The 24,504-nt window shown below is 48.6% G+C and overlaps 3 protein-coding genes across 3 annotated transcripts; all 3 read left to right on the top strand.

The window, feature by feature from the left end:
* The first annotated feature begins 410 nt into the window (after window positions 1-410).
* On the top strand, window positions 411-4,919 carry LOC112891164 (ubiquitin-conjugating enzyme E2 22-like). Its single transcript, XM_025958098.1, has 7 exons — window positions 411-912; window positions 2,990-3,089; window positions 3,205-3,349; window positions 3,651-3,728; window positions 3,826-3,938; window positions 4,090-4,193; window positions 4,378-4,919. Exons 2-7 carry the CDS (start codon window positions 3,087-3,089, stop codon window positions 4,691-4,693), a joined length of 759 nt encoding a protein of 252 aa, XP_025813883.1. The 5' UTR covers window positions 411-912; window positions 2,990-3,086; the 3' UTR covers window positions 4,694-4,919.
* A 3,185-nt stretch (window positions 4,920-8,104) lies between these two features.
* On the top strand, window positions 8,105-15,347 carry LOC112889593 (protein STRUBBELIG-RECEPTOR FAMILY 3-like). Its single transcript, XM_025956311.1, has 17 exons — window positions 8,105-8,582; window positions 9,719-9,848; window positions 9,930-9,998; window positions 10,166-10,231; window positions 10,320-10,391; window positions 10,484-10,555; window positions 10,665-10,736; window positions 10,829-10,894; window positions 11,587-11,652; window positions 11,816-12,285; window positions 12,360-12,413; window positions 12,494-12,816; window positions 12,910-13,178; window positions 13,284-13,422; window positions 14,215-14,354; window positions 14,492-14,648; window positions 14,778-15,347. Exons 1-17 carry the CDS (start codon window positions 8,483-8,485, stop codon window positions 14,862-14,864), a joined length of 2,352 nt encoding a protein of 783 aa, XP_025812096.1. The 5' UTR covers window positions 8,105-8,482; the 3' UTR covers window positions 14,865-15,347.
* Window positions 15,348-18,852: 3,505 nt separating this feature from the next.
* LOC112888602 (B-box zinc finger protein 32-like) lies at window positions 18,853-20,355 on the top strand. Its single transcript, XM_025954856.1, has one exon. The coding sequence runs from the start codon at window positions 19,019-19,021 to the stop codon at window positions 19,754-19,756; it is 738 nt and encodes a 245-aa protein (XP_025810641.1). The 5' UTR covers window positions 18,853-19,018; the 3' UTR covers window positions 19,757-20,355.
* Window positions 20,356-24,504: the final 4,149 nt, after the last annotated feature.

Raw genomic sequence — 24,504 nt, 5'->3', positions numbered from 1 at the left:
GTAGCTTAGTAGGCTAGCCGTTGGTCGCAGGCGTTAGTTGCTGTCAGAGCGTTGCCTGTAAGCTAAAAGGACTCGCCAGCCGGTAACTCTCGCCACTGGCACGGCAACCCAACGAAAAATAATCGTTTTTTTAAGAGAAAAAGTTAACAAGTCAATCTTCATACGCACTCGTAGACATCATACGAGAATAATCGGAAGCCAAGACCCCAATTCGATTTTCACACGGTCTCGTTCGGCCGGCTGGAGAGCGAGTCGCCGGCGACCCTATTCCTCGCCGGGTTTTCGAATCCGTGGGCACAGGGCAGGAGGACCAACGGCTACCCACGGGGGCCAGCGGCCAGGACGTAACGAACGCGTCGGCAGGTGGGACCCATCAGCCCTCCCGGGCCCACGCGTCAGGCCGTGCTCCGGATCGGCCGAGCCCACCCGACGTCAACGGTCGGATCGCTCTCCTCGCAGGCACCAGGCAGGCAGCGGCGGATTCCCGTTTCGGCAACTCGAGTACTCGACTCTCAAATCTCAGTTCCTGCCTCGTCCGGTCTCCTCTTCTTCCCTCCCCGGATCCCCCTTTCCGCGGTGTGCCCTTCGCTTCTCCCCGCGCCTAGGGTTTCCTCCTCCTCCCCCAGCGCAGGCCTGCACTACCCCGACCGCCACGGCGGCGGCCCCTTCGCGCCGCCATAGACTCCCCGACCGCCGTCCGTCTGAATTGCATCTTCCCTTCGCCTCCCCTGCCGCCCCGCCCCAGAGGGGAACCCTGCGCTCCCCGATCGGTCATTGTCTGGGTAGATACGAGCGGCGGCGGCGATCTCTGGACGTACGGGAAACGGAGGCAGGCCAGGCCGGTGAAGGAGGAAGAGCGGGGGCTGTCCTCTACCGTCCAACGACTCTTGCGGTCCTGCCGCGCGTTGCGGGGTAAGCACGAGCACCCGATTTCTTACGTTGGAGGGAGGTGTCCCAGATGCGCAGTCAATCTCGTGCCCGTATGTACCGGGGTAATTGATTCGTGGATTGATTGGTCTCGCATTTCCTTTACCCAACATAGATAATTTGATGAACAGAGACGTGCATTTGTGAATTATGTATGGGGGTGGGGACTCCGTTTGCATCCTAGTTCTTTTATGTGCGTTGGAACTGCCATTGTGTCACTGTAGCGTAGTTTACGGCACCCGATCCTGGATTTAGTAACCTGGAGCCACCTCTACACGCAACTGGGGAAATTGACGTAGTTTGATATGCTTAGCAGGCATTGCTGTTTCCTCTTTCTATGTTGTTAACCACAGTGAATAGCTTGTGGAACAGCAATGGAATGTAACGCACCGTGGCTTACTGCCAGAAGGGCAATTAATGGTTCTGTTTTAATTGTGTCATACTGTCGTCTGCATAATTACTAGCTCTTTCATGATTTGTATGTTGCTAGATTGCAGTTCTTGGCGCTGGCAGGCATTGCTGGCATAATTTTTTAGCAGCATTGAGTTACTATTGCAGCTCTTAAGTGTGCTTTGCGTGGTTGTGCACGTGTATACTTCTGTGTATGAGGGGACAGTCAGTTATGGAAGTTGGCGTGTTTATTAGGAAACGATTGCTATTGATATTTGGGTAGCCAGGAAAGGATTAATTAGGCTATGAAAATGGCTCCTTTATAGATCAAGAAAGTTACAATTACTTTGGACATCAAACATTCCATATACACCTCAATTAAGTGGTCTGTCTGAAATGCTGAAGTTCACCCCCCCCCCCTGCTTCTATGTCACTTATGCCGGTATCCGGTGTACCCTTACAGATGTCGCTCATATGGTGATATTATTTGTCGGACATTATCATTAATTACCGCTTAACTCATAAAATGGTTCTTGATATTTGCATCAGAGATCATTTTCCTCAGGTGTATCTATATCTCTACAAGAGTTAGTGATATACAAATATGTCGTAGGAAGGAAGAACCAGGGGCGGAAGGGGGTGGGGGCGGGGTGAAACCTTCTTCGTCCTCTTCCCCCACCTCCTCTCTCTCTTCTTCTTCTCCTCCCTTCACTTTCTCCTCTAGCTCCCCTTGTTCCAATGGAGGTTGCAGCCAGTAGGGGTGCGCTGCAGACCCCCCTCCTCCCTGGATCCACCACTGGAAGAAACAGGCTTAGTGTGGTGGTAATTGTTTTATAAGGGCACGCCTAGCTTATGTTCGAGTTGAAGGAGCATGGTTCGGCTGCTCCAATATGTGTGGGTCCCACAGGTAAATTAATAAAACAATCCTCTCTTCCTGTCCTTCGCGTGAGTATGATGAAGCTTCTGTATGTTCCATTTGGTTCCCCCACACTCTCAAACAAATCCAGCCATGGATCCACAAAATTGCCCAATCCAGTTGTTGGAGCACAAACGAGGCTGGATTTCCTCCTCTTCCTCTCCAGTCTCCAGCCTCCATGAGATGTTGGATCCTGCTGTCACTGGAGCCCACAGAGCTCGCGCGTTGCCAACAGAGACCATTCCTCCACGCTGTATCAGTGGAGCACCGCCTGCTGCTGACATCACCAGGCGAAGGGCCGCCACATCTTCCCCCACAGTGGAGGGGCTTCTGATGCCGCACGGCATATCTGATGGCTGTTGTGCACTGTCTCTGGATACATGCAACAAGCATGAGTTGGTTACTCAACAGCAAAGAGCAGCGGGCATGCACAGAAACTATTTTATTCTGTTGTAGTTGAAAACTGAATTTGGAAATGATCGTGGCGTCTGAACTAACTATTCAACTGCTCATATGTGAAATGTTCACTTTCTGCTCGCCATGGTTTGATTTTGGTGCACGCTAAAGCCACCAGTACATGACATGCACAACACCTTCATTCTATTCCTTCTAGAAGAATGTCATTCTGTGCACCTGATGCATCTTTGATTTTTTCCTTAGTTTTTATCTTTTTGTAAATTCTTACTTGATTTTGTGATGCTCTTTATATTGACCCGATCATATCTAATACCATAAATACATTTTGCAATTGCATAGTAACAAATTTGCGGAAAAGGTGTCCTTCTGGTACTTCAGGATTTCTAAGTGAAGTTGCTGAAGAAGTGACTTTAAGGTGTCTGCCACTATCGCTTCCATGGTTAGTATCTGAAGCTTAACATTTCAGGGTTACTTTTTCAGTGTGAGCATCCCTGCAAAGCATTTGTGCTATCGGTCATGATTCTAATGGCATATTTATATGCACGTCACTGAAGGCAACCAACGAGAACCTCCCACCAAATGTGATCAGGCAGTTGGCTAAAGAATTGAAGAATCTTGATGACTCACCTCCGGAAGGGATCAAAGTTAGTGTTAATGATGATGACTTCACCACTATTTTTGCTGATATCGAGGGCCCAGGTAAGATATTGGCAAGATACATTGGTTTACACCTGCCATTTTTTTGTTCCTTTCATTGTTAATTTTTCATCCACCTATGCTGATCATGCTGTTGTACTTGCCTTGCACGTAGTGTTAGTCTTGTTTTTTCTTCAGTCAATGGCATTTCAGCACACTGTTTGTTTTGAGCTAAGTATTATGAAGCTCGTCCTTTTAACTGTGCATGTGACAGAACTTAAAGTGCTTTGAAGTTTCTAAGTTCCTTTTATCTTGTACTACTTTATATATATGATCTGAAAATGTGGATTGCAAAACGGTGCAGCTGGAACTCCATACGAGAATGGAGTATTCAGGATGAAGCTGTTATTATCTCGTGACTTCCCTCAATCTCCTCCAAAAGGTTATTAACTTTTGAAACTTTCAGAATCTTCGTTAGTAAATTTATTTCTTTTAGTAAAGCCGTTATCTTAAAGCCTTTGGTTTTCTACTTACTACAGGATTCTTCTTGACAAAAATTTTCCATCCAAACATAGCAACTAGTGGTGAGATATGTGTGAACACACTGAAGAAGGATTGGAATCCTAGTCTTGGATTAAGACACATTCTGCTGGTAAGCTGAAAGCGCAACACCCTAGCTCTGTTTTTCTGCTAATTGCATGATGTGTCTGTAAGCAATTGCTGGTCTGATTTATCTCTGAGGTCAAACTATTGTTACAACATGCGAGGACATATTATGAGTTGCTTGTTCACCTGTATGGCAGGTAGTGAGATGCCTTCTGATTGAACCATTTCCTGAATCTGCCCTCAATGAACAAGCTGGAAAGATGCTACTTGAAAACTATGAGGAGTATGCACGGCATGCAAGGTCAGCCTTCAATTTCATTTTCTCAGCCTGGACTAGCCTCAACTTTTTTCCCTTTATGGCAATAATTATTAGGATAGCATGCAAAGAATGTTAGCAATTACATGTGTCAGATGACATCTGTTGCTGAAGTGTCTTGTAAAGCTATGACCAGTCCCTGATTATCATATCTTTTCTCCGCATGCAGACTATACACTGGCATCCATGCGATCAAGCCTAAGAACAAGTCGAAGAGTGGAGCTATTTCTGAGTCAACCACAGCTCTAAATGTGGGCCAGTCCAATACTGTTCTCGGTGAGAACACACCTTTGGCGTCAACAGCGATATCTACCTCTGCTGCAGCAAAAGCATTAGGTAAAAACTCACAGGATCAGAATGCTGCTACGTCGGATCCTGTTGTTGGAGCATCCACTGCACCCAAGAAGGATGCGCCACATGCTGCCAAAGTTCCAGTTGATAAGAAGAAGCTGGATGCAAGGAAGAAGAGCTTGAAGAGATTGTAGTCGAATAATCCTGGGAGGCGAGGGGTGCTTAGTGGTAGATAAAATAATGATGTACTCATTAGTGCTAGATTCAACAGATGCCTGGTAGAACTGAAAAGAAAAGGAAGAGGACAAACAGCGCCAGAGGCATCTCATGGCTGGTGGTCTGTGCTCTCTGTTGGGACAAACTGTCTGTGCAATTACAGTTATTCATTTATTTGGAAGAATATTTGCCCTTTTCAGCTGATTCCCACTATCACTTTGTTTAGTCTTGTGTCTGTGTGGCTGTGTTTGGATAGATGCTTCATGGAGCAGCGAGTTCAGTGAGCCTGAAGCCTTCTCTTTGACGAAGAGCTGAGTGCTAAAGAGAAAAGGCAGTAGATTCTCATCCTGAACCAATCAACAGTAGACACAAGGAAACTACAAAATCTTTTTTCCCCACCATAGTGATCACTCAGCTAGATCAAAATCTGTTCCTTTGGGTAGCAGTAGGGCTGGGACCTAAATTGGGAAACCGTGTTCCGGACTGATTCTCAGCCCACTTCCTTTTGTCGCCCTTTTGAAGCCGCAATCTCATGCCGCGCCACCTCGATCCTTCAGGTATGGAAAGGCCTTTTACCAACACTAATCTCCCTACCACCATGCCCATCCCACTAGCAGCACATCACTCCAGCACCCTCTCTTGTTCAAGCACTAGGTCATGTCGAGTGTCCTTTCCGAGATACGTTTTCTTCAATCCCCCCCCCCCCTTTTGAGATATATAATAATATACCGTCCCTGTTTCGTCTTGAAACTTGCTTGGTCAGCTGCATCAGCAATGTTCTTCTCAATTCATCTAGCACAATGTAACTGCTAACCTTCGAAAGGCCATGACTAAAAGCAGTGTCCTGAAACTTGCTTGACCAGCTGCATCAACAATGTTCTTCTCAATCCATCTAGCACAATGTAATACCAGCACAAATCTTCAAACTGCCATGATTACTAGCAGTCAAGATTCAAGAAAGGCTTCCAGATGGCAAAGTCCAAGTGAGCTTTTTACACCCGGAGCTACCGTGATGTGCTACCGCCATGCCCCGATGCCCATGATGATCCATCCATTCCCTCCTCCGCTCCGCCCCCAAAGTTCTCGTGAAACCCAAAGAGGATTCAGGAACTCTCACCGGCAGCTGCGCCGCTAGGCTTGCTGGCTTGGCTACCCTTTGCGCCTTTCCCTAGCTCGCCCGCGCTTTCGCTTTGGGTTACTTTGGCAGGGGAGAGTGAAAAGCCCAAAGGGAAGGAGGAGAGGATAAAGCGTGGACGACAGCGCCAGTTCGGAAGCTAGGGTGAGGAGAGAATCCTCCGATGGCCGGTGACGCACGTCTGGCTCGGGCGCTCGGGCAGGAAAAGGTGACGATCTCGACGCCACCTCCGATCCCCGGACGCAACGGGGATACGCTGCTTGCTCGTCAAGCCAGCCCGAGGTGCGGAGGGGACGCGATCCCGGCATAAAGTTGCGGCGATTTTTGGTGCCGCCGGCCTCAAGTTTTTAAGCTGTTTGTCCAGATGGTCAAAAGCTTCTGGATTGAGGTGTTTCAAGCGCAATAAGGTTAGCTGGTCGTGCAGCAAAAGGAGGAGAAAGAATGTCTGTAATGCCACTTGTCATGGCGTTTGTAGTAATAAGCTAATAATTAGGGGGTGAAGGGAGTAGAATGCAACCTTGTCTTGTGCCAAGACATGGAGACCGAGATTTGAACCCTGGTTAGTTAGCGTCCAACTATATGAAGAACTCGATCAGTTAAGCTACGCTCAGTTTTTTTTTACGTCGAGCGTCACAGTCCAAGTAGTGTTAGGGTTTGGTAATCATAAGTTTTGTTAAGGATTTTACTAGCACCAGTGGCAGTATTATGCTCCTATATAAGAACCGTCGGATTCAGTCGTCCTAGCCGCAAACCGGACCTTAAAAAGAAAATGGCATGTGGTGTGCTCGTGCCCAATCGCCCAAAGATTCTCCGTTTCCAAGTGGGGGCCTCTCCACCTACATCGCATAAGTTCAGTGACCAGCAGTCCTTCACCTCGTGACCACGTACTCGCTCCTACTATGATCCCTATAATCAAATGCCCAAACCCGCCATCTCACGGGACGAATGTCCGCCCCGCCGTTGTTTAATTAAGCCGTCGTCCTTGGTGATGCACCTAATGCCCCCTTAATTAAGCACCCAATCGCAGCACCTATTTTTTTATTAGACGACTTCGTTTGATTATTAGTCAACTCATCGTCACGCAAGGATAAGGGTTATCAATCGCTTGTGGAGTTCCATTGCCCCAAAATGTCACCCAAGCTAATACATGTGCGATCATATCCTTGTAGACCAAGATGGTGACATGCTCTTTTTTCTTTCTTTTTTTTTTTGCTGAACGGAAGGGACATGCTGGGTTTTCTCGGCGCCCAAGCTGCGCCTCGTCATTTTTAATGACACCCGTGTCATGACCCTAATGGTGGTAGCAACTTCCATGGTGCTTACATCCATGATGAGGCCAGCTTGGAATGTTTCTACGGTTGACAATGCGGCGAGAGCTCAAGTGGCGGTACCAAACTGTTACTGTTGGCCAGCGAAGTCACCCGGTGGTACTTGGCAATTTCTCTCTCTTTTCGCAGGATCATGACGTGGCGGCATTGACGGAGAAAAGTTGCCCGCGCTGAAGACTCCCGGTTTTTCAAGTCACCTCAAGAACAGTTATTAACGTGTGGATGGCAGTAGGTAGAAACCGGAACAGTTATCAATTCCTCGTGCAGCGACGGCCATCAGTCTAAACGCGAGCTCCAGTAGACGCGGTCGTCGCGCGCACCACTGGCCGAGGTGGCTTCGCTCTCGAAAGGGATCGTCGTCGCTGTCGGGTCGCGTCGACGCCCCTGCGCGACTGCGCGTCTGGATCGACCATCACTCGGTTCTGGAAGCATCCCCTCGCCACTTGGATCTCCGGAGAGACGACTGGTCTGGCCGAGACTACAGCTACTAGCCTACAACGGAGTACTAGTCAACTAGAAGGGGCCGTTACCTGCCAGTAAACGCAACTCGAACTCAACCCTGCGACAGGGGAGTTGGCGAAGTGAAGCTGTGTGCGTCGTCCGTCAGAGATCGACCATGGGAAACGTGTGCGAGGACCACGAGGGAACCCCGGCAAGAACAGCTATGCCCACGAGGGGGAGGCGCGGCCGCCAGCCGGCCGCGGCGGCGACATCCGTCCGTCCCCCGCGCATGTGCGCGCTCGCCCCCGCGGTCCACGCCGCGCACAGTGCCCCACGACACCCCCCACCGCTTGCCGCCGCGGACCAGCAGCCAGCCAGCCGCGAGCCGGCGCGGCGGCCACGGGCCCCCCCGCGCCCGCCAACGTAATCAGATCCCAATCATCCCACGCCGCGGTAAACGTAAGCCCCGCCGAGGCGAGCGAAACCCAGGCGCCCCTCGCGTTTCTCTCTCCCTCACGTCGGCCTCGGCCCGAAACCCTTTTTTTACGCCCGCTGTTGCGTGCTCGCGCTGCTCGTTGCCTCGCCAGTTGCGTCGCTGCTCGGCTCGGCTCGTCCCATACCATCACCCCCGTCATCCATCTCCGCCTCCTCTGCCTTCCGTCCACTCCTCCTCCTCCCCCTCCACGCCTCTCTCTCAAGCGCGCGCCCACACACGCGCCCCATTGCTTCTCGGATCTGGGCAGGCGGGCGGCGGCCTCGACTCGCGCTCCCGGCGGTTGCGATCTGACGCGGTTGGGGGGCGCTCGGCTGCTGAAGGCGCGGCGAATGGTGTGATCGGCCGGTCGGCAACTGGGAGCGAGGCGATGCGGCGGGCTCCGCAGCTCCCGCTGCTGCTGGCGGCGGCGCTCCTCGCATTGGCGGCGGCGCCCGGGCTCGCGCGCGCGGCCACCGACGCGGCCGACGGTACGCTCGTGCTCCTCCCTCCCCTGCTTTTTGTCCGCGGCGAGTTGGTTCTGTACTTCAGCGGAGCGCTTCGGCCGCCGCCGCTCGCCTGCTGGTGCTCTGCCGACTTCTCGATCGCGCGCTGGTTTCGGGCTTGCATGCGCTGGCGGGTTGCTCCGGTTTTGTCGGTGGTGGTGGGGGGAGCGCCGACGGCACCGAAGCAGGGGGTATCGGACTGTTTCCGCGAGCTGGGGAGTCCGGTGCGGGTGCTGTGGCCGCGCTGCGCTGATGGGGAGCGCCAGTTCCTGTTGCTCTCATTTTTTTTTCCCTTCCCTTTCCGCCAGCTTGTTGTTACGCCGTGAGATTACGTCGGCATCTGTCTGCTCCCGCGGATTACTTTCGTTCGCTTCGACTCCGTGAGCGAGCGATCGAGCGGATTGCTACAGCAGCAGAGTTCATCGGACCGCTAAGTTTTTTGTCATCGACCCCGCAATCTCGAATATACGCCGGTTAGCGCAGGGCGGCCGCAACTGTAACACGGGCGGCGTGATTTGGGGTTCAGTTGATTCGTAGCGCTCGCGGCCGTCGCTGTCGGCAGGGATAACGAAAGCAACTTTTGAGGCGTTATCGAAACCGCGCTGTCGTTTGCCCGTGTCTTATCTCTCGTGACAGCAAAGCGATGACTGAAACGGATGGGCTGCTCGCATGTTGGATCCCTCGGAAGTGGATAGCATGCAGGAGAAAAGGATGGTTTGCTAGTTATGTTGTTTGCAGTACTAACATAGCAAGATGGTTTTGTTAATTACATTGGCAGTACAAAAAAAACTGCACGGGGAGCTTTAATCATACTTGTGTTGATTGCCACATTGATTGTACTGCAATAGTGCACGTAGTGAGGGCCCTACTCGTGTTGGGATCCTAGGATGGTAGTCTAATTAGTGGCAATAATGTTGATTAGTGTTGTTGCTGGTTCATTAGCCAATTCAGTATTGATGTGGGATCCTGATATTATTGAGTTCATAGATGCTTTCAAAGTGCAATCATCTTCTTGCATACACTGTTTTCAGTTCATGTGTCATGCAATGCAGGCAGTTTGGAGATTTTCTAAGGGTTAGTCCAATGCTGATTGTTTTTCCATACTTCTTTTATCATGTTAGTCGCTGCCATAAATGGATTGTACGTCGCGCTGGGATCGCCAACTCTTCCTGGATGGACTGGAAATGGTGGAGACCCCTGTGGTGAGCTCTGGCAGGGTATTGTGTGTACTGGCTCTACTATAACTGGAATGTATGTCAGTTTCTTCACTGCATTTCCTTTCATCTGTTAGATTTGTTTATGTTTCACCCTTATCAACTCACTGATTTCTAGAACCATGAATGCTGCAAACTTGGGAGGGCAGCTGGGCAGTTTAGGGAACTTCACTTCGATCATCACCATGTAAGGGCGTTAGCACTGAATTTATTATTCCTTGTTTGAGGTTCATCATTATATCCTTGTGCCATGATCACTGCCACGTTTCACTCAGAACTATAATTTTCTACTGATTGAATTTATGTTCTCTTTGTATCCAGGTTGAGTGCCTAATCAATTTGTTCTTTCTGTAGAAATCTTAGTAACAATAAGATTGGTGGAAACATACCAGAAGACCTACCTATTACATTGCAGCAGCTGTACGTGTTATCAATTCTTTCTGCAATCCATTTGGTCTTTGAGATTACTCATTGCATGAAATGGTCTGTGCCCCTCTTGTTGCTGCAGTTTCCTCTCTGCTAATCAGCTCACTGGAAGCATCCCAAGTTCACTGTCAAAGCTCAAAAATCTAACAGCCATGTAATTTTCTCCCCCTTCTTTTTCCTGAGCATCATCATATTCATTCTAGTTTGGTCTGTAAAGTGCATATTGTATGATTCTTGTTTTCGCAGGTCAGTCAATGGCAACAATCTAAATGGAGACCTGCCAGATGCTTTTGATTCACTCAATGGACTTGTGAATTTGTAAGACGTGTCCTAGTTTCCTACGCTGACTCGTTGGACATGTATATCTGTATGATGTGCGTGCATGCGGATCATGATGATGATTGATTGACTATACCTTGGTTTACAGGGATCTTTCTTCTAACAACTTGACTGGTGTGTTACCACCTTCGATGAAAAGCTTGGCATCTTTGACTACATTGTAAGTTTACATCTTTCATGGACTTTGTTATGTTATTTTCCTGTCCTTATTTTCCCAACTTATTTACTTCTTCCTCACCTTCTCTGTGATAGGCACATGCAAGATAATCAACTGTCTGGGACACTTAATGTCTTGCAGGATCTCCCTCTGAAAGACTTGTAATTCCTCTCACGATCTCATAGCCCTCGGTCCATTATTGTTCTATTTTTTTGTACAGATAATTGAATGCATTCCAGTTTTTAGTTATCTTCTCGTTTAAGTAGCTATGCTTCTGTTTAGAATTTTCCATTAGGTATATGGTAGTGCAATACAATTTGACCTCAGTTTTCGCTACTGATTTCATAAAGAGTGTAGTTATTCATATGGGCTCACTTCAGTACATGTTTTACTTGAGACAATAATCTGATAGATTGTGACTGGCTGATGGCCAACACTCAAATTGTTGTGCTTTTCAAAAGTTTCGCCAAATTGTATCAGAAGTAAGAAACTTTATTATCTATCTCTTGTTATTCTAGAGAGAGAAAAAAAACTCTTCTTGTTACTTCCTTGTAGTATGCCGGAATTGCACTTCTTTCATCTCCCCTACACTAATATCTGGAGGCAATGATTCTCAATGTTGTTTTCTTCTATAGAGAAACTAATGCATGCTTTGCTTACCATGATCTCGCACGTGAGCACTTCATCAGCACTTAGGAAGAATCCAACGGTTCAGCCTCTGAGAGTTACATTCACACAATGCGGCTGCTGTGCTCTTGTCCTTGACTTGAATTATTAAAACCACACATAGCTTTTCTATTGAAAATATTGATTCCGATCAATAATTGTTTGCTAATTTCCTGACTTTGAACAGGAATATAGAGAACAATCAGTTTTCTGGTCCGGTGCCTGCAAGTTTACTGAACATACCGAACTTCAAGTGAGAAACCTTCTTCGTTTCACCTTTCCCTTAATTAGCCTCGTAAAAACCTACTTCATTGTCTTCACGGACATGATTTCATCTATTAAATAAGTAGATAATTAATTAGTCACTTCTGTATTTCTGCATGACTTGTTAAGTGACTAACAGTATGCCATTGCAGAAAGGACGGGAATCCATTCAATACCAGCATAGCCCCATCTGCATCACCACCTTCACCATCAATAGGACCAGCACCAACTCCAACACCAGCAGGACCAAAACCAGCTCCAACACCAGCATTAGCACCTACTAGTTCAAATTCAACACCAGCATCAGCACCTCCATCACCTCCTTCAAGAGCTCCTCCACCGTCTAAGACAACATCAAACTCTTCTGAAGGATCAACCACACGAGATAGTACTTCATCACCTAGGAAACACAGTACCTCAACCCTTAAGATTGTTGGTTTTGTTCTTCTCGGAGTAGTGCTGTTCATAATTATGGTCCTCCTAGTACTATTTTGTCTATCCAAGTACCAAGAGAGACAGTCAAGATATGATCATAATAGAAGTCAGCTGGCAAGGGTGCATCATAGGGTTGAACCCCAAATCAAGCCACCTCCAGTGCAACAGAGGGATGATGTTAAAAAAGGTAAACCTTTCATCTGAGCATTATATAGCTTAGTTTCTATTTTTACCGCCCTTGTAAGATTGTTTATTTGACAGGGCAAAGTGAGGTACTTGATAGGAGGGGCCGAGAGCTAAGTTCATCAACAGCAGGTATAAAGTCCTTGGAACTACAATCTAAGTTTTGTTCACCAACTTCGAATGTCTGAAAGTTTGTGTGCAATTGTTTTCAGCTCTCCCTAAGAAGTCTCCTGAAAACCAAAAGGAGCACGTAATTAATTTCGATCGAACAGATTCAGATATTTTTTCGGTTGGTCTACCACCACCACCACCTCCACCTCCACCACCACTAGCCCCAGTTGAAAGAGTTGTTGCAAATCCCATTGTTCCACCAGAAAAGAGATATAATCCTCCACCAAGAACAAGTACCCTGACTTCTGCCACACCGTTCTCTGTTGCATCTCTTCAGCAATACACAGATAGCTTCAGAGAGGAGAATGTGATAAGAGAGAGCAGATTAGGGAAAGTATACCTAGCAGAGCTTCCTGATGGCAAGGTATGAACTAAGTATTACTTGTCTATGAAAGAGCGGTCATTAGGGCCAGCATTCAGTTCAAGTATTAAGATACTGTTGCTGTATTTTGTGTAGTTATTGGAGGTTATGAAGATTGACAACGCTAATGGAAGAATATCAGTAGATGATTTCCTAGAACAGATTGAATGTATCTCAGAGATTAAGCATCCTAACATTCTTGAGTTAGTTGGATATTGTGCTGAATATGAGCAGAGGTTACTTGTGTACAATCACTTTAGCAGAACAACACTAGATGATGCACTTCATGATGGAGAGGACACTGAAAGTGCATTGTCATGGAATGCTCGCCTTCAGGTTGCTCTTGGTTCAGGAAAAGCCTTAGAGTAAGTGAAACTATTATTATCAGTATAATAATCCACATGTCGTGTTCTTCTTAAAAACATTTGAACTTTCCCTCAATTTATTTTCAAATTACCTTTTCCCTGCAGGTATCTCCATGAAAGCTTCCAACCTCCAATTGTGCATCAAAATTTTGAACCAGCTAATGTGCTCCTTGATAAAAAGTTCTCAGTGTGCGTTGCTGAATGTGGACTGGCAGAACTGATGCCATCAGGTTCTGTCACTCAGGTAAGCTATAATATATGATGTATATGTTTCATTTTTTTAGAACACCCAAAAATGGAGGTAATGCAATCATGGTTTAATCTACAACTTTTCATCATTTCCATTATGTTTGAGTTGCGGTCACTGCTATGGTCTAAATAGCTCAAAATTAGAATATCATCTGAATCCATAGGTGTTAATGGTTAACCATGAATTAATCTGGCATAACATTTGCTTGCTCGATGTAGGATAATTTGTGTTGACAAGCCAGGGATTTCCCATGTCATAAACTGTAAAAAACTTATTTATAGCAGTTGTGTATTGTGAAATCAATATGTAATAATTTCTGTCTTCTCACATTTCTTCAAGAAGCAAGTTTTAATTATTTATAGTTATTCTGTTGATTATAGTAAACTTATATGCTTATTGAAATTTGGAAATGAGTAACTAAATGTTATGGAAAAAATAATGTTATATTTGCAACTAAGGCCTGAACAACGAAGATGACGGTCCTGACATTTGAGTAAACAGATCCTGGCTTACCAGTTACCATGAGTCTGTGTCAGCCTTATACTCGTCTTGTTAGAAAATGCTACATAGCCCTTTGGTTTGAACTTGGAAGGCGATTAAGTTCTGGTTTACGTAAAGGTGTTGATTATCTTATTTACTCGTGGTGGATGCCTAATACTTTCCGATTTCTATGACAAATAAGCGGGCTTGGTTTGTTTGATGTTGCTAAGGTGTGAAAAATTCTTCTTCTTATGCCCATGGCCAGAAATTGCAAGTGTACTCACAGCTGCTGTTTATTCATTACAGCTTTCAGGTCGGATGCATGCATTAATGAACTACGAAGCACCCGAGTTCCAGGATTCTGGGGACATTTCAGAACGAGGTGATGTGTACAGCTTTGGTGTAGTGATGCTAGAACTTCTTACTGGCCGTAAGCCATATGATAGGTAAGGGGTTATTAAAAGCAAAGCTTAGCTTGACCAGTATCTTTCCCCACTTATTTAAGATCCTTTTTGTTAAGTACAAAAGAAGGGAGGGAAACGGCTTTATGATTCACACGTCTGCTTTATGTGAAAATGCGCAGTTTACGCCCACGTCATGAGCAACATCTTGTTAGATGGGCCAGTTCTCAGCTTCATGACATTGAATCCCTGTCCAAGATGGTGGACCCATCTATACGTGGACAATGTTCTGAGAAAGCATTGTCACGATTTGCTGACATAATCAGCCGCTGTATCCAGGTAGTCACTTTTACAATCTTCTTTCATACTAATCTGCAATTTTTAAGCAGCACGCATCTGAACTCTTCATTCTTTGAAAGTGTTTTGGAGAAGGGATCATATGTCTGATCTGAATCTTTTGTATTGCAGCGGCAGCCAGAGTTCAGGCCACCAATGTCTGAAATTGTCCAAGACCTAGCTAGACTTGTAAATGCTACTGGTGAGGAATCAGAGTAACAAACAAAAATCCTGGAGGACATACAGATACCAACCTCGTGACCAAGTTGCGTGTTGTACAAATTTTGGGAAGGTAATTGTTTTGCCACATTCCGAGGAGAATCTTGTGAAGATTTATTTTCCTCGGAGAGCATTCTACACATCATATTCTGAGGAGGATGTTGTGAAGATATATCTTCCTCGGAGAGCATTCTACACTCCATGTTCCATTGTTGCGAGGAGAATCTTGTGAAGATTCATTTTCCTCGGAGAGCATTCTACGCTAACTCATGTCAAATTGGAGCTTCATTTACACAAGACAGGAGGGTGGAGGTGCAACCATTTGTGCACCTGGTTGTTGTTTGATGATTAAAAATCCATATAAGTTTTGCAAACGTGATATCATAGCGGCATCCTGAATCCTTGTAACTAATACTCAGGAATTCGTTAAATCGGTCACTCTAAAGCTAGTTATTCCATTCTTCGTGTGTTTATCATGCTGAATCTTCTCTGATACTCCTGTAAAACCCAATGGTGCCAATCTTCCTGTGCTGGCATGCTGAGACCTGAGGGTGAGAGTTTTGTGTGGATCTATTCTGTAAACACTAGAAAAGAGAACCATAGAGTGAGATTTTGTTCGCGATGCATGCGTACGAAGATGTATAAATTCGCCATGCTTGTCTGGAGGCACTTGAACTCGATGGATCCAGACGCTCAATTTTCCAGCTCCAGCAGAAAAGGCTGTGGGCTGTGGCTGCGTCAGCCGCATGTGTCCTTGTTGACACAATCAGGTATGCAGCCATCGTGAACCCGATGGCTCAGCAGCTTTCCAGGAACATGCATGGCCTATCGTGTGGCCTGTGGGACGTCGTGAAGCAGACCACCAGAGACGCTGGTTGCGTCCGGGTCTTCGCGGTTGGTATGGATCCGCAAGTTCTGCATCCCGTTCGGTCAGTTCTTGAATGTCATGTTGCACGGCATTTTGTGGTTGACGCTGGCCGTACCTGTCAGATTGGGACTCCTCGCGTCAGTTGTCTATTCCTAGCTGTGTTTTGCACTTGCACCCTGCTTAACTACGAACTCAAGCGTGTGTTATTTTAAAAAAAAATCTTAATCTCTTGATTCTTATTATTTGCTTGTACATGCTTTTTTCATTCATCGTGGGAGGTCATACACCTGATTTCATTTTTTTTTATTTGCCGAAACCATTTCCTGCCCAGAGAAACGGAGATCCGAACCAGTACATTACGTAGCCCATAGAACTTCTCAATCAATGAGAGCTGCGAACTGCGTCAGGACAGCGACGAGCCCTCGTCCGCCCAGCCACAAGATGCAGTGCCTGGCGGTGGTGGGGCACACGCGCACATAGCTCTGCGACGTCGGTTTTGGAGCGGGAGTTGCTGCGGATGCCATGTGGTTGGCGCAAGTTGCCTACTCTTTTCTGAGACCAGGGCTGGGGTCGCCCACACTGGGCCCAGGGCATAAATAAAAAAACCCCCCTTTTTGTCTCTTTTTTCTATTTGCATACATAAACTGGGATCGTCTAGTTAAATTAGGCCCCATTTCAGTAACGCGTCGCGGCTCGATCCTCTCACACGTGGGTATTAACGGTATTGTACCACCGTTTTATTATCATCACGAACCACCTGTGGAAAATGGCGTCTTGTCCTTGCCCTCAGCTCTTGGCCGCCGCACGTGCACCGTGTCCGCACGCACGAACTTTCTCCGGACGCTTCTAATCCCTCGCGCGCGACGGCCACAGCCACAGAGCCCACAGTGCGTTTGGACAGGAGGAGCCCCCCTGTCCACAGGACCCGGCGCGCACGCAGGAGACGTGGCGCCACCCGCACGGTCGGAGCGCGCCCTCCGTGCGAGCCGCCCAGGTAGAAGCCAGACTACGCGTCCCCGGAAACTGGTGGCCGGCGACGCGAGGCCCCGGCTTGGCTGTCGCCGTCACTCATTTTCCGGGCCCCTTGGCGGGCCCCCGCCGCGCGGCTCGCGGCTGGCCCGGCCGCACGTTCCATGGGGGAGCGCCCCCGCGGGTCGCTTTCGCTCGCCAGCCAAATCTGATCCGCCGACGAGGTGCCGCCACGTCGACCGATCCCCTTCGGTTCGGTTCTCGTAGCAGTCGCGTGCGGATTTTTCAATTTGCCGCGGAAATATCTCCTGCCGGAAGATGCATGCAGAATTGCGACACCTACCTGCCAGCGGAGCTACCAAGGTGAGCATTTGTGATAATATGGTAGCTGCGAACCCCGGAACCAATGGACCATAAGTATGTTTTATACGCCCGAACTATTGTAAAACTAATCGTAAAAATCTAATTTTCAACTTTAAACTATAAAATCGATAAAAAAGACCATCCAATTATCAAAATTATTTTATTAAAATTTAAAATATTCAAATTTAAACTAAAAAATTTATAAGTAATTTATTTTAAATATAAAAAATATATTAAAATTTTTTTCTAAAAATATAATCTATCTATTGGCATTATACTTATCAATTATTCAGATTTATTTTTTTATATAGTTTTAAATAAATAAGATTCAAATAGAGCGATAATAGGTAGGTTAGGTTACTAGAAAAAATTTGGCACTAGTTTCTTATTTTTTTGATTTAAAATAAATTATTTTTAATTTTTTAGATCTAATTAGAATTTTTTTATTTTTATTTTTTAAAAATACAAAATTACGTTGGACACTATCTTAAGGGTTAAATTTGCCCGGTTTCAACAGTTGGATGGTCCCTCCTATCTAGTTTAAGATTGAAAATCAGATTTTTGCTGTAACCTAAGGATGTAAACCAAATTTTTTCCTAATTTCAATGCACGTTGGGAACGCCACGTAAGAGTTCGCTTTTTGGTTTTTTTTCTATAAAAACAAACTGCGTGCTAAGTCCCCGTGCGTGTTGTTTTGTGCTAGACGCATAGACGATCAACAGAGCTGCCTGTTATAAATCTGACCGGCACTATACGGCGCAAATGCAAAGAAGAGGTAATCCTTAGTTATCAAGTTTCTGAGGGACGGAATAATCGAGGAAAGGTGGTTGCGATTGTGACCGTGTTCTCTCTAGATGTTTGCGGAGCGAAGGACGCAGCATGGTTTGACGCTCCCGGTAAAACTAACCAGCACTCCCTTGGCCACGATTTGGGACCGGAAGCATGCAACGCAAGAGAAAGGCGAAGCTGAAGGTTCCAGAAGAACAGCGAACGAGAGGATGGCGCGAGGAGGCCGCGCGCCCACACATTAGACAAGAATCCCTCCGGATTCCATCGCCCACGACCGGCGCCCCCGGATCACACGCAGCGCCAAACTCGCCGCCGAGGTTGTGGCCTCCGTTTCACGTGACTCCCGATCGTTAGACCCTAACGGCTGGTCAGGAAGAAAAAAAAATGGTGGTCCGTGGCACGTCACCACGAGCCCACGCCACAAGTTTGCGGCCGATATGACCTGCCCCGCCTGGCGCGGCTCGACACGCGCGCGCGGCCGGAATCGATTTCCTGGCCCCGGGCGCGGCACCGTGTCACCTGGCCGCCGATAGTTTTTTTTCTTCCTCCTCCCCCACAGCAGCGAAGCGTTCCGTTGCCGCGACGCATCCGGAGGTTTGGTTGGTCAGGTGTTGTGTTGCCGCACGGCGTGGACTCCTGCTGTGCGTGGTCGGTCGCTGGCAGGAACGACCGATACGGAATTCGATCGACCAATACGTATTGCATGTGTGGATGCGCCGGATCTGGCGTGTCGTCAGCGAGTACCAGCACCGCTGCCTCGGACGCGACCGGCCAACGGGAGCCCGGATTCCCCCTGCCATGGTCCGAAAGCGAGGGAATTCAGAGCTGCAGAAACGACAAGGAACGCAAGCTGTGTGGGCGAGGCGTCGAGCGAGCGACCCCGCATGCGTCCACGTCGTCCTCGCGAGAGGGACGGGCCCTCCCTCGGAGCTGCACGTGGAAGGGGCGACCGGCGACGTCACACGGCCTCCGCCTCCTTAAATACGCGCCGCGCCGAGCTCCTTGCTAACCACTCCACGCTCCGTCGATCAACCTCGCCTGGAAGCATTTGCCTCGGGCGTCGCAGCGACGCAGGTGGACGGAAGCAAAGAGGGCGTGACCGAGCCGGCGCGGCAGGACGGAGTAAGGAGGCGGGAGGAGGACCCGGCGGCGCGCGCGCGCGAGAATGGGGCGCGACGGCGGGTGCGGGGTCGCCTGGACGGGCGCGGCGGGGTGCCGCTGCGAGCTCTGCGGGGCGCCCGCGGCCGTGCACTGCGCGGCGGACGCGGCGTTCCTCTGCGCCGCGTGCGACGCCAAGGTGCACGGCGCCAACTTCCTCGCGTCACGGCACCGCCGCACGCGCCTCCTCCTCCCGGGCGCCGAAGCGGGGTGCGGCTCGGTGACGGCGGAAGAAGGAGAAGAGGACGAGGGGTACGCGTCCGCGGCGAGCTCGTGCGTGTCCACGGCCGACTCGGCGTCCACGGCGACTGCGGCTGCGGCGCGGTGGGCGCGGGCCGGGAGGCGGCCGAGGCGGGCCGCGGCCGCGGGGCGCGCCGAGGCGGTGCTCGAGGGGTGGGCCAAGCGGATGGGCCTCGCGCCGGGGGCGGCTCGCCGGCGCGCCGCGGCGGCCTGCCGCGCGCTCCGCGCCTGCGGGGCCGACGCCGCGGCCGCGCGCGTCCCGCCGCGCGTCGCCATGGCCGCCGCGCTCTGGTGGGAGGTTTCAGCGGGAGGGGGGAGCTGCGGCGCCGGTGCCAGCCGCGACGACGCGCTGCGGCGGCTGGAGGCTTGCGCGCACGTGCCGGCGCGGCTGGTGGTGGCCGTGGCCACGTCCCTCCTGGCGCGCGCCCGCAGGCGGGCCGCCGTGGAGGAAGGCTGGGACGAGTGCGCGTGGACCGAGCCCAAGTCCAATCCGTCCCGTTCCTGATCTCCCTTTCTTCCTTGTGTTGTGTGCTTGCTGAGCGAACCACGCACGTCCTCCACCTCGAGCACGACTGATTAGAAACAAACTTCACACTTGTGGACCCTGTTTGTTACCGTTTGCCTCCGTGCTAAGCAAACCTAAATCCCGTGGTTAGGAATAGAGGAGAGGGGCACATGTAAAGGGACAGCATTTGAGTGTATTGCAATTGACAAACTTGATCGGTTTCTTCGTATATATTAGTTGTATATGTATGTAGTTCATGAGCCTCTTCTCTTCTTTTGTTAGTAAAGTAGTTTAGGAGTTAGAATTTGAAACGGATTAGATCGACAAGTCCAGGTACACAAATCACCTGAAGGGCCGGCTGTCTGGTACATCTCGCTCGCTTCCACCCGCCGAGACGCCTTTGCTTCCCCAGAAATGTCGGCGCCACACCTCTGCTCGCCACGCTCGCTCTGCCGCTGCCGTGACCGGAGGAGGTCGGGGCCCTGTAGCCATCACGCGGTGACTGTGCAATGAGCTGACGTGCGTGCCTTTGCCCAGGGCGTTGCCCGAACAATCCAGAACATCCTTATATAGACTTGCCTTATTTTGTTTCATATTAACCCTCACTCTATGAGATGTCTAATGTGCTGTTTGAATTTAAGGATTAATTTTTAGTCCGGATCGCATCGAATGTTTAGATGCCAATTAGGAAGACTATGTATGAGCTAACTATAAAACTAATTGTATAAATGGAGATTAATTCATTAGATAAATCTATTAAATCTAATTAATCCATCATTAGTACTGTAGCACAATATTATTAAATTATGGACTAATTACGCTCAATGGATCCGTCTCGCGAATTAGCCTCCATTTATGCAATTGGTTTTGTAACTAGCCTATATTTAATACTCCTAATTGGTGTCCAAACATCCGATGTGACGGTAATTTAGTCTAGGATCCAACGGCCCCTAATTCAAGTTACATATTTTTGGAATTTTCGACTAGATTTGTGAAATTTTTCAACTTCATTTGGAAGAAATCTCCACACATGTAAGGATCACTTGGACTTTCGATTTCGATTAGATGGTGTGGGGAAAAAGTGGAGGGAGGAACACAATTTACTTTTCTTTTTGTGGAAGAGGTGGGAATGGATGCCAACCAGCTTTCGCTGCATGAATAGCTAACCTCACTTCAAATGCAAGGATGAAACTACTACTCATTAGGGCCTTTCCCACAAGCTCTCCTGCATGTTGCCATTGTTGAGGCTCATCAGATCACCCAATCATAGTGACACAATTGTCTTGATGGTGCATTACCACATCACGCTTGTTCTTATATTTTATTTTTTTATTTATCATGATCTCTTGCTCAATACTGCTACCGTTGGCTAGGGGATAGTCAACGTGCTACGTAGTAAGAAAATATGGTTTGAGGAGTTTTTAATGCGTCGATTGGGAGCATTCATGCAGATACATTTTCAACGAACCACACAACACGATGCAAATTTCTATTGATGCAGAGAAGAAAACAAAACTATACCTCTAGGAGGAAATGAAGTCGGTTAATAAAAGGAAGAAAGTTCTCATTATGAGAGTACCATTATGGTATGATATAGAGTGTGTAAGCAATCATAGACGGCTCCAGCTAGAATTGTATACTTCACACGGTCATGCTCCACTGATTACTCGTAGAGTGGTATCTTTTCAAAAAAAAAAAAAACTAAACTACTGAATTCAATCTGTCACTACAGTTGCAAGTTTCATCCCTTATAGAGTTCCCGTACCTAGACTTGTATTGATTCATTGTAACCCCCTATACCTATTTAGAGTTTCATCCACTAGGAAAGATCTGAGGTTGTTCGGAAGGATCTCAATAAGTGCTTCTCCTATGGAAAGATCACAAAGATCTACAAATAAGGTTGGGATACTTCAACAAGAGCAATTCTTGGGTGTGTTTTTTTTAAAAAAATGCAACTCAGTTTGAACTTATCCTTCGTACTCTCTCATGTCCGTTTTCACTCTTTTTAGTAAGGTAATGTGTCCGTTTTCACACCTTTTACCGAGGTCATGTTTAGATTCCTGCCATGTGCTTGGCATAGGCTACATCAAATCGATGGATCATCATGGGAGGAACCCAAAAGTGCAAACAGACTGGCTAGCAAGCAATATCGACAAATTTCAGGTAAAAAAACACCTAACAAAGGACTCCCTAAAAAGCCAAAAATCAATAGATAGGATGTGTGCATCGGAACGTGCTGAGAGGGAACACTAGTCGTCTTGCTGTTGGAGGTAAGCCGGAGAAGATTACCGTGACCAGAGAAGAAGTGAGGAACTGGCAAAGGTCATCGTGGTCGGAGAAGAAACGAGGTGCTGGGATTAAGGATTAGGGGTTTTAGGCTTCCGATTTCTCGGGAATGGATCCATGGCTAGCAGGCTTATGCCTTATTGGCTAGTCGCGGCTGGTGGTTTGCCTAGCGGCAGTTGCAGATCAAGGACGACGGGTCCAAGATGGTGGCGTACCGCTAACCGAGTGGAAGAAGAGCGGTAGGGCAGGTCGGTGGCGGGAGCGAGGCACCACCACGGTAAAGTACAGGCAGGAGGTGCCGGGGTAGCGGATGGCAGAATAGAATTGAGCGATGGCAGCGGTGGTCGGCGCGGCGGTGAGGTCACCCGAGTTACAGGCATAAGTTGGAGGCGACGGGACGAGATGCGGTGGGTCGACGGAAAGAAGAAAGGGTTAATAGGTTGCGGCGTTTGCCACGGGCCCGCTTGAAAGCCCATGGCCGGGGAAGCCCACCAACCAGTTGGCGCACGGTCCGGCGGGGGCCGTGTCGGAGTTGCAGCGCGCGCGATACCGCAGGACCATGGCCTGCTCGCTGGTGGCCTGCTGCCCACATGGCATGGAATTCTTCGGTTCTGAGCAAACTTCGGAAACTAGCATATAAAAAGACTGAGCAACCTCTGCCGCATTATACATTCCTTGGGGATTAAGGCTTTTCCTAAACAGATGAGGACTCTGTCTCTATGCATGCCAATTGTAGATTAGAGTCCTGAATCTGGGTCGAACAATTTCCAAAACATGTTGGGGCGCTGCAAGTCCATTGCGTTAGAGATAGAATCCTTACTAGAAACACCAGGCGCGGCAAAGCATAGAGAGAGAGCTGGCCGAGAGCGACGACGTTGCTCTTCAGCCTGGCGCTTCACAGCTGCTGCGTAAACTTCATATTTAAATAGTGCAGTTTGTGTTGTTAGTCCTACTGTAGGTCCAACTGTACAAATGTAGGTTAAAATATATGTTATTGAACTGGAAGAAGCAAGACTATAAACGACAACAATCAGATCAAACTAATAGAAGGTTTCACTTGTGTCGCTACTTTAGAGATGATAGGATCGCATCAAGGAATAAGCGCAAAAGCAAAACACAAATAGTAAGATGTTTAGAAATATTGTTGTCTCAGTCACTTCTGCTTAATAATCAGAGAATCCAAAATTATGGGATTCTCCTTGACGGGTTCAAACATAAACCCAGTAGATATTCTTCGACCTCCCAAAGCTACTTCACGAATTAAACAAAGTCAAGACAAAGGCTAATAGCTCAAGTAAGAGGGGTAAAGAACTGTAGATTGGAATGATTTTTTTTCTTTCTTTTGTAACTCAAGATGAAATATGTGTTGAAGTCAAAATACTTACATACAGGAATAGTAGTATAACTACTGCCCTGAACTGGAGTAAAACGCTACAAAACCCCAAGCAGCTTGCGTTCAATACACATTAAATCAAATTCGTATTTGTTTGGAGCTTCCAAGGGATTGAACAAACCTATCAGTTATGATGTTTAAAAATTTCAAATTCACACATACAAAAATACCTTTAGCTGAGACTGTTCATTTTGGGCCCGCTTGGAATTTACAGAGAGAGGGGTAGCAACTAGCAAGTGGGATACGGATGGAAGAAACAAAGCACAGGTGCTCGTGCCCTTCTCTGCTTTGGCCGCCATGGCTGGGCTACTAAGCTTTGATGCGGGCAGCGTTTCTAGCTACCAATTCCAAATCCGAAGGCCTGGGGAGGTAAAGGAGAGTGAGGGCAACCCACTTGGGGGGTTCTTGTCAGGGATTAGGGCACGGAAAGGAGGGGGGCAACAGGCGGCTATGGATGCGGCTCTGGAGCTCGTGGGGAGCTCGGCGCCGGAAGGGAAAGGGAGGAGAGAGGTAGAGGTGGGTGTGGAGGTGCTCATCGTCGGACCAATTGAGCTATGGTGGCTGATTGTCGGAGATCGGGGAGGTGGCCATCTTCTGTTTAGGAGCATAGGAAGAAGAAATTCGGAAAAGGGAGAGGATGAGCGGGACTGAGCAGGGAGCGCACGGAGGCGATTTGGCCCCGTCTCTTCTTTCTATGGGTGCAGGGCCGGCCTGCCGCTGGTAGCTGCTGCTCCCCCGTTGGCTGGCGGCCACGGGACGCCATCGCTCCTGGCCATTGCGTCCCCACGCGAGCACGGCAGGCGGCTGCACGGACAGGGCGCCTGCGAAGCTGCAGACGACAACGGCGCGGGCGGGGCGGTGATGCCGCTTCCCCATCGGCGCAGGGGCTAGGGCGGGGGCCGCTGCTTCTCCACTGAGCGGGGATGCTGCAGCAGCTCCGGCGGAGCACGGAGGCTTGGCTGGGCGGCGGCTGGGGTGGAGCTTGCCGGTGCAGAGGGAGCAGGGGGACGCGGTGGCGGCTCGGGTGGAGCACGATAGCTTGACCGGGCAGCGGCTGGGGCCGAGCGTC

Source organism: Panicum hallii, chromosome 4 (genome assembly GCF_002211085.1).
Source record: "Panicum hallii strain FIL2 chromosome 4, PHallii_v3.1, whole genome shotgun sequence".
Taxonomy (NCBI): Eukaryota; Viridiplantae; Streptophyta; class Magnoliopsida; order Poales; family Poaceae; genus Panicum; species Panicum hallii.
Note: the sequence above shows the minus strand (reverse complement) of the source record. Positions and strands in the feature narration are given on the sequence as shown.

What these genes read in the sequence shown, in the direction of transcription:
- LOC112891164 (XM_025958098.1), top strand. An exon ending in TGCTGATATCGAGGGCCCAG is followed by an intron (nt 3,350 to 3,650) that starts GTAAGATATTGG and finishes AAAACGGTGCAG; the next exon opens with CTGGAACTCCATACGAGAAT. An exon ending in CCCTCAATCTCCTCCAAAAG is followed by an intron (nt 3,729 to 3,825) that starts GTTATTAACTTT and finishes TACTTACTACAG; the next exon opens with GATTCTTCTTGACAAAAATT.
- LOC112889593 (XM_025956311.1), top strand. Translation starts at nt 8,483, where the DNA reads ATGCGGCGGGCTCCGCAGCTCCCGCTGCTGCTGGCGGCGGCGCTCCTC. An exon ending in GAGGGATGATGTTAAAAAAG is followed by an intron (nt 12,286 to 12,359) that starts GTAAACCTTTCA and finishes TTTATTTGACAG; the next exon opens with GGCAAAGTGAGGTACTTGAT. An exon ending in CAGAGCTTCCTGATGGCAAG is followed by an intron (nt 12,817 to 12,909) that starts GTATGAACTAAG and finishes TATTTTGTGTAG; the next exon opens with TTATTGGAGGTTATGAAGAT.
- LOC112888602 (XM_025954856.1), top strand. Translation starts at nt 19,019, where the DNA reads ATGGGGCGCGACGGCGGGTGCGGGGTCGCCTGGACGGGCGCGGCGGGG.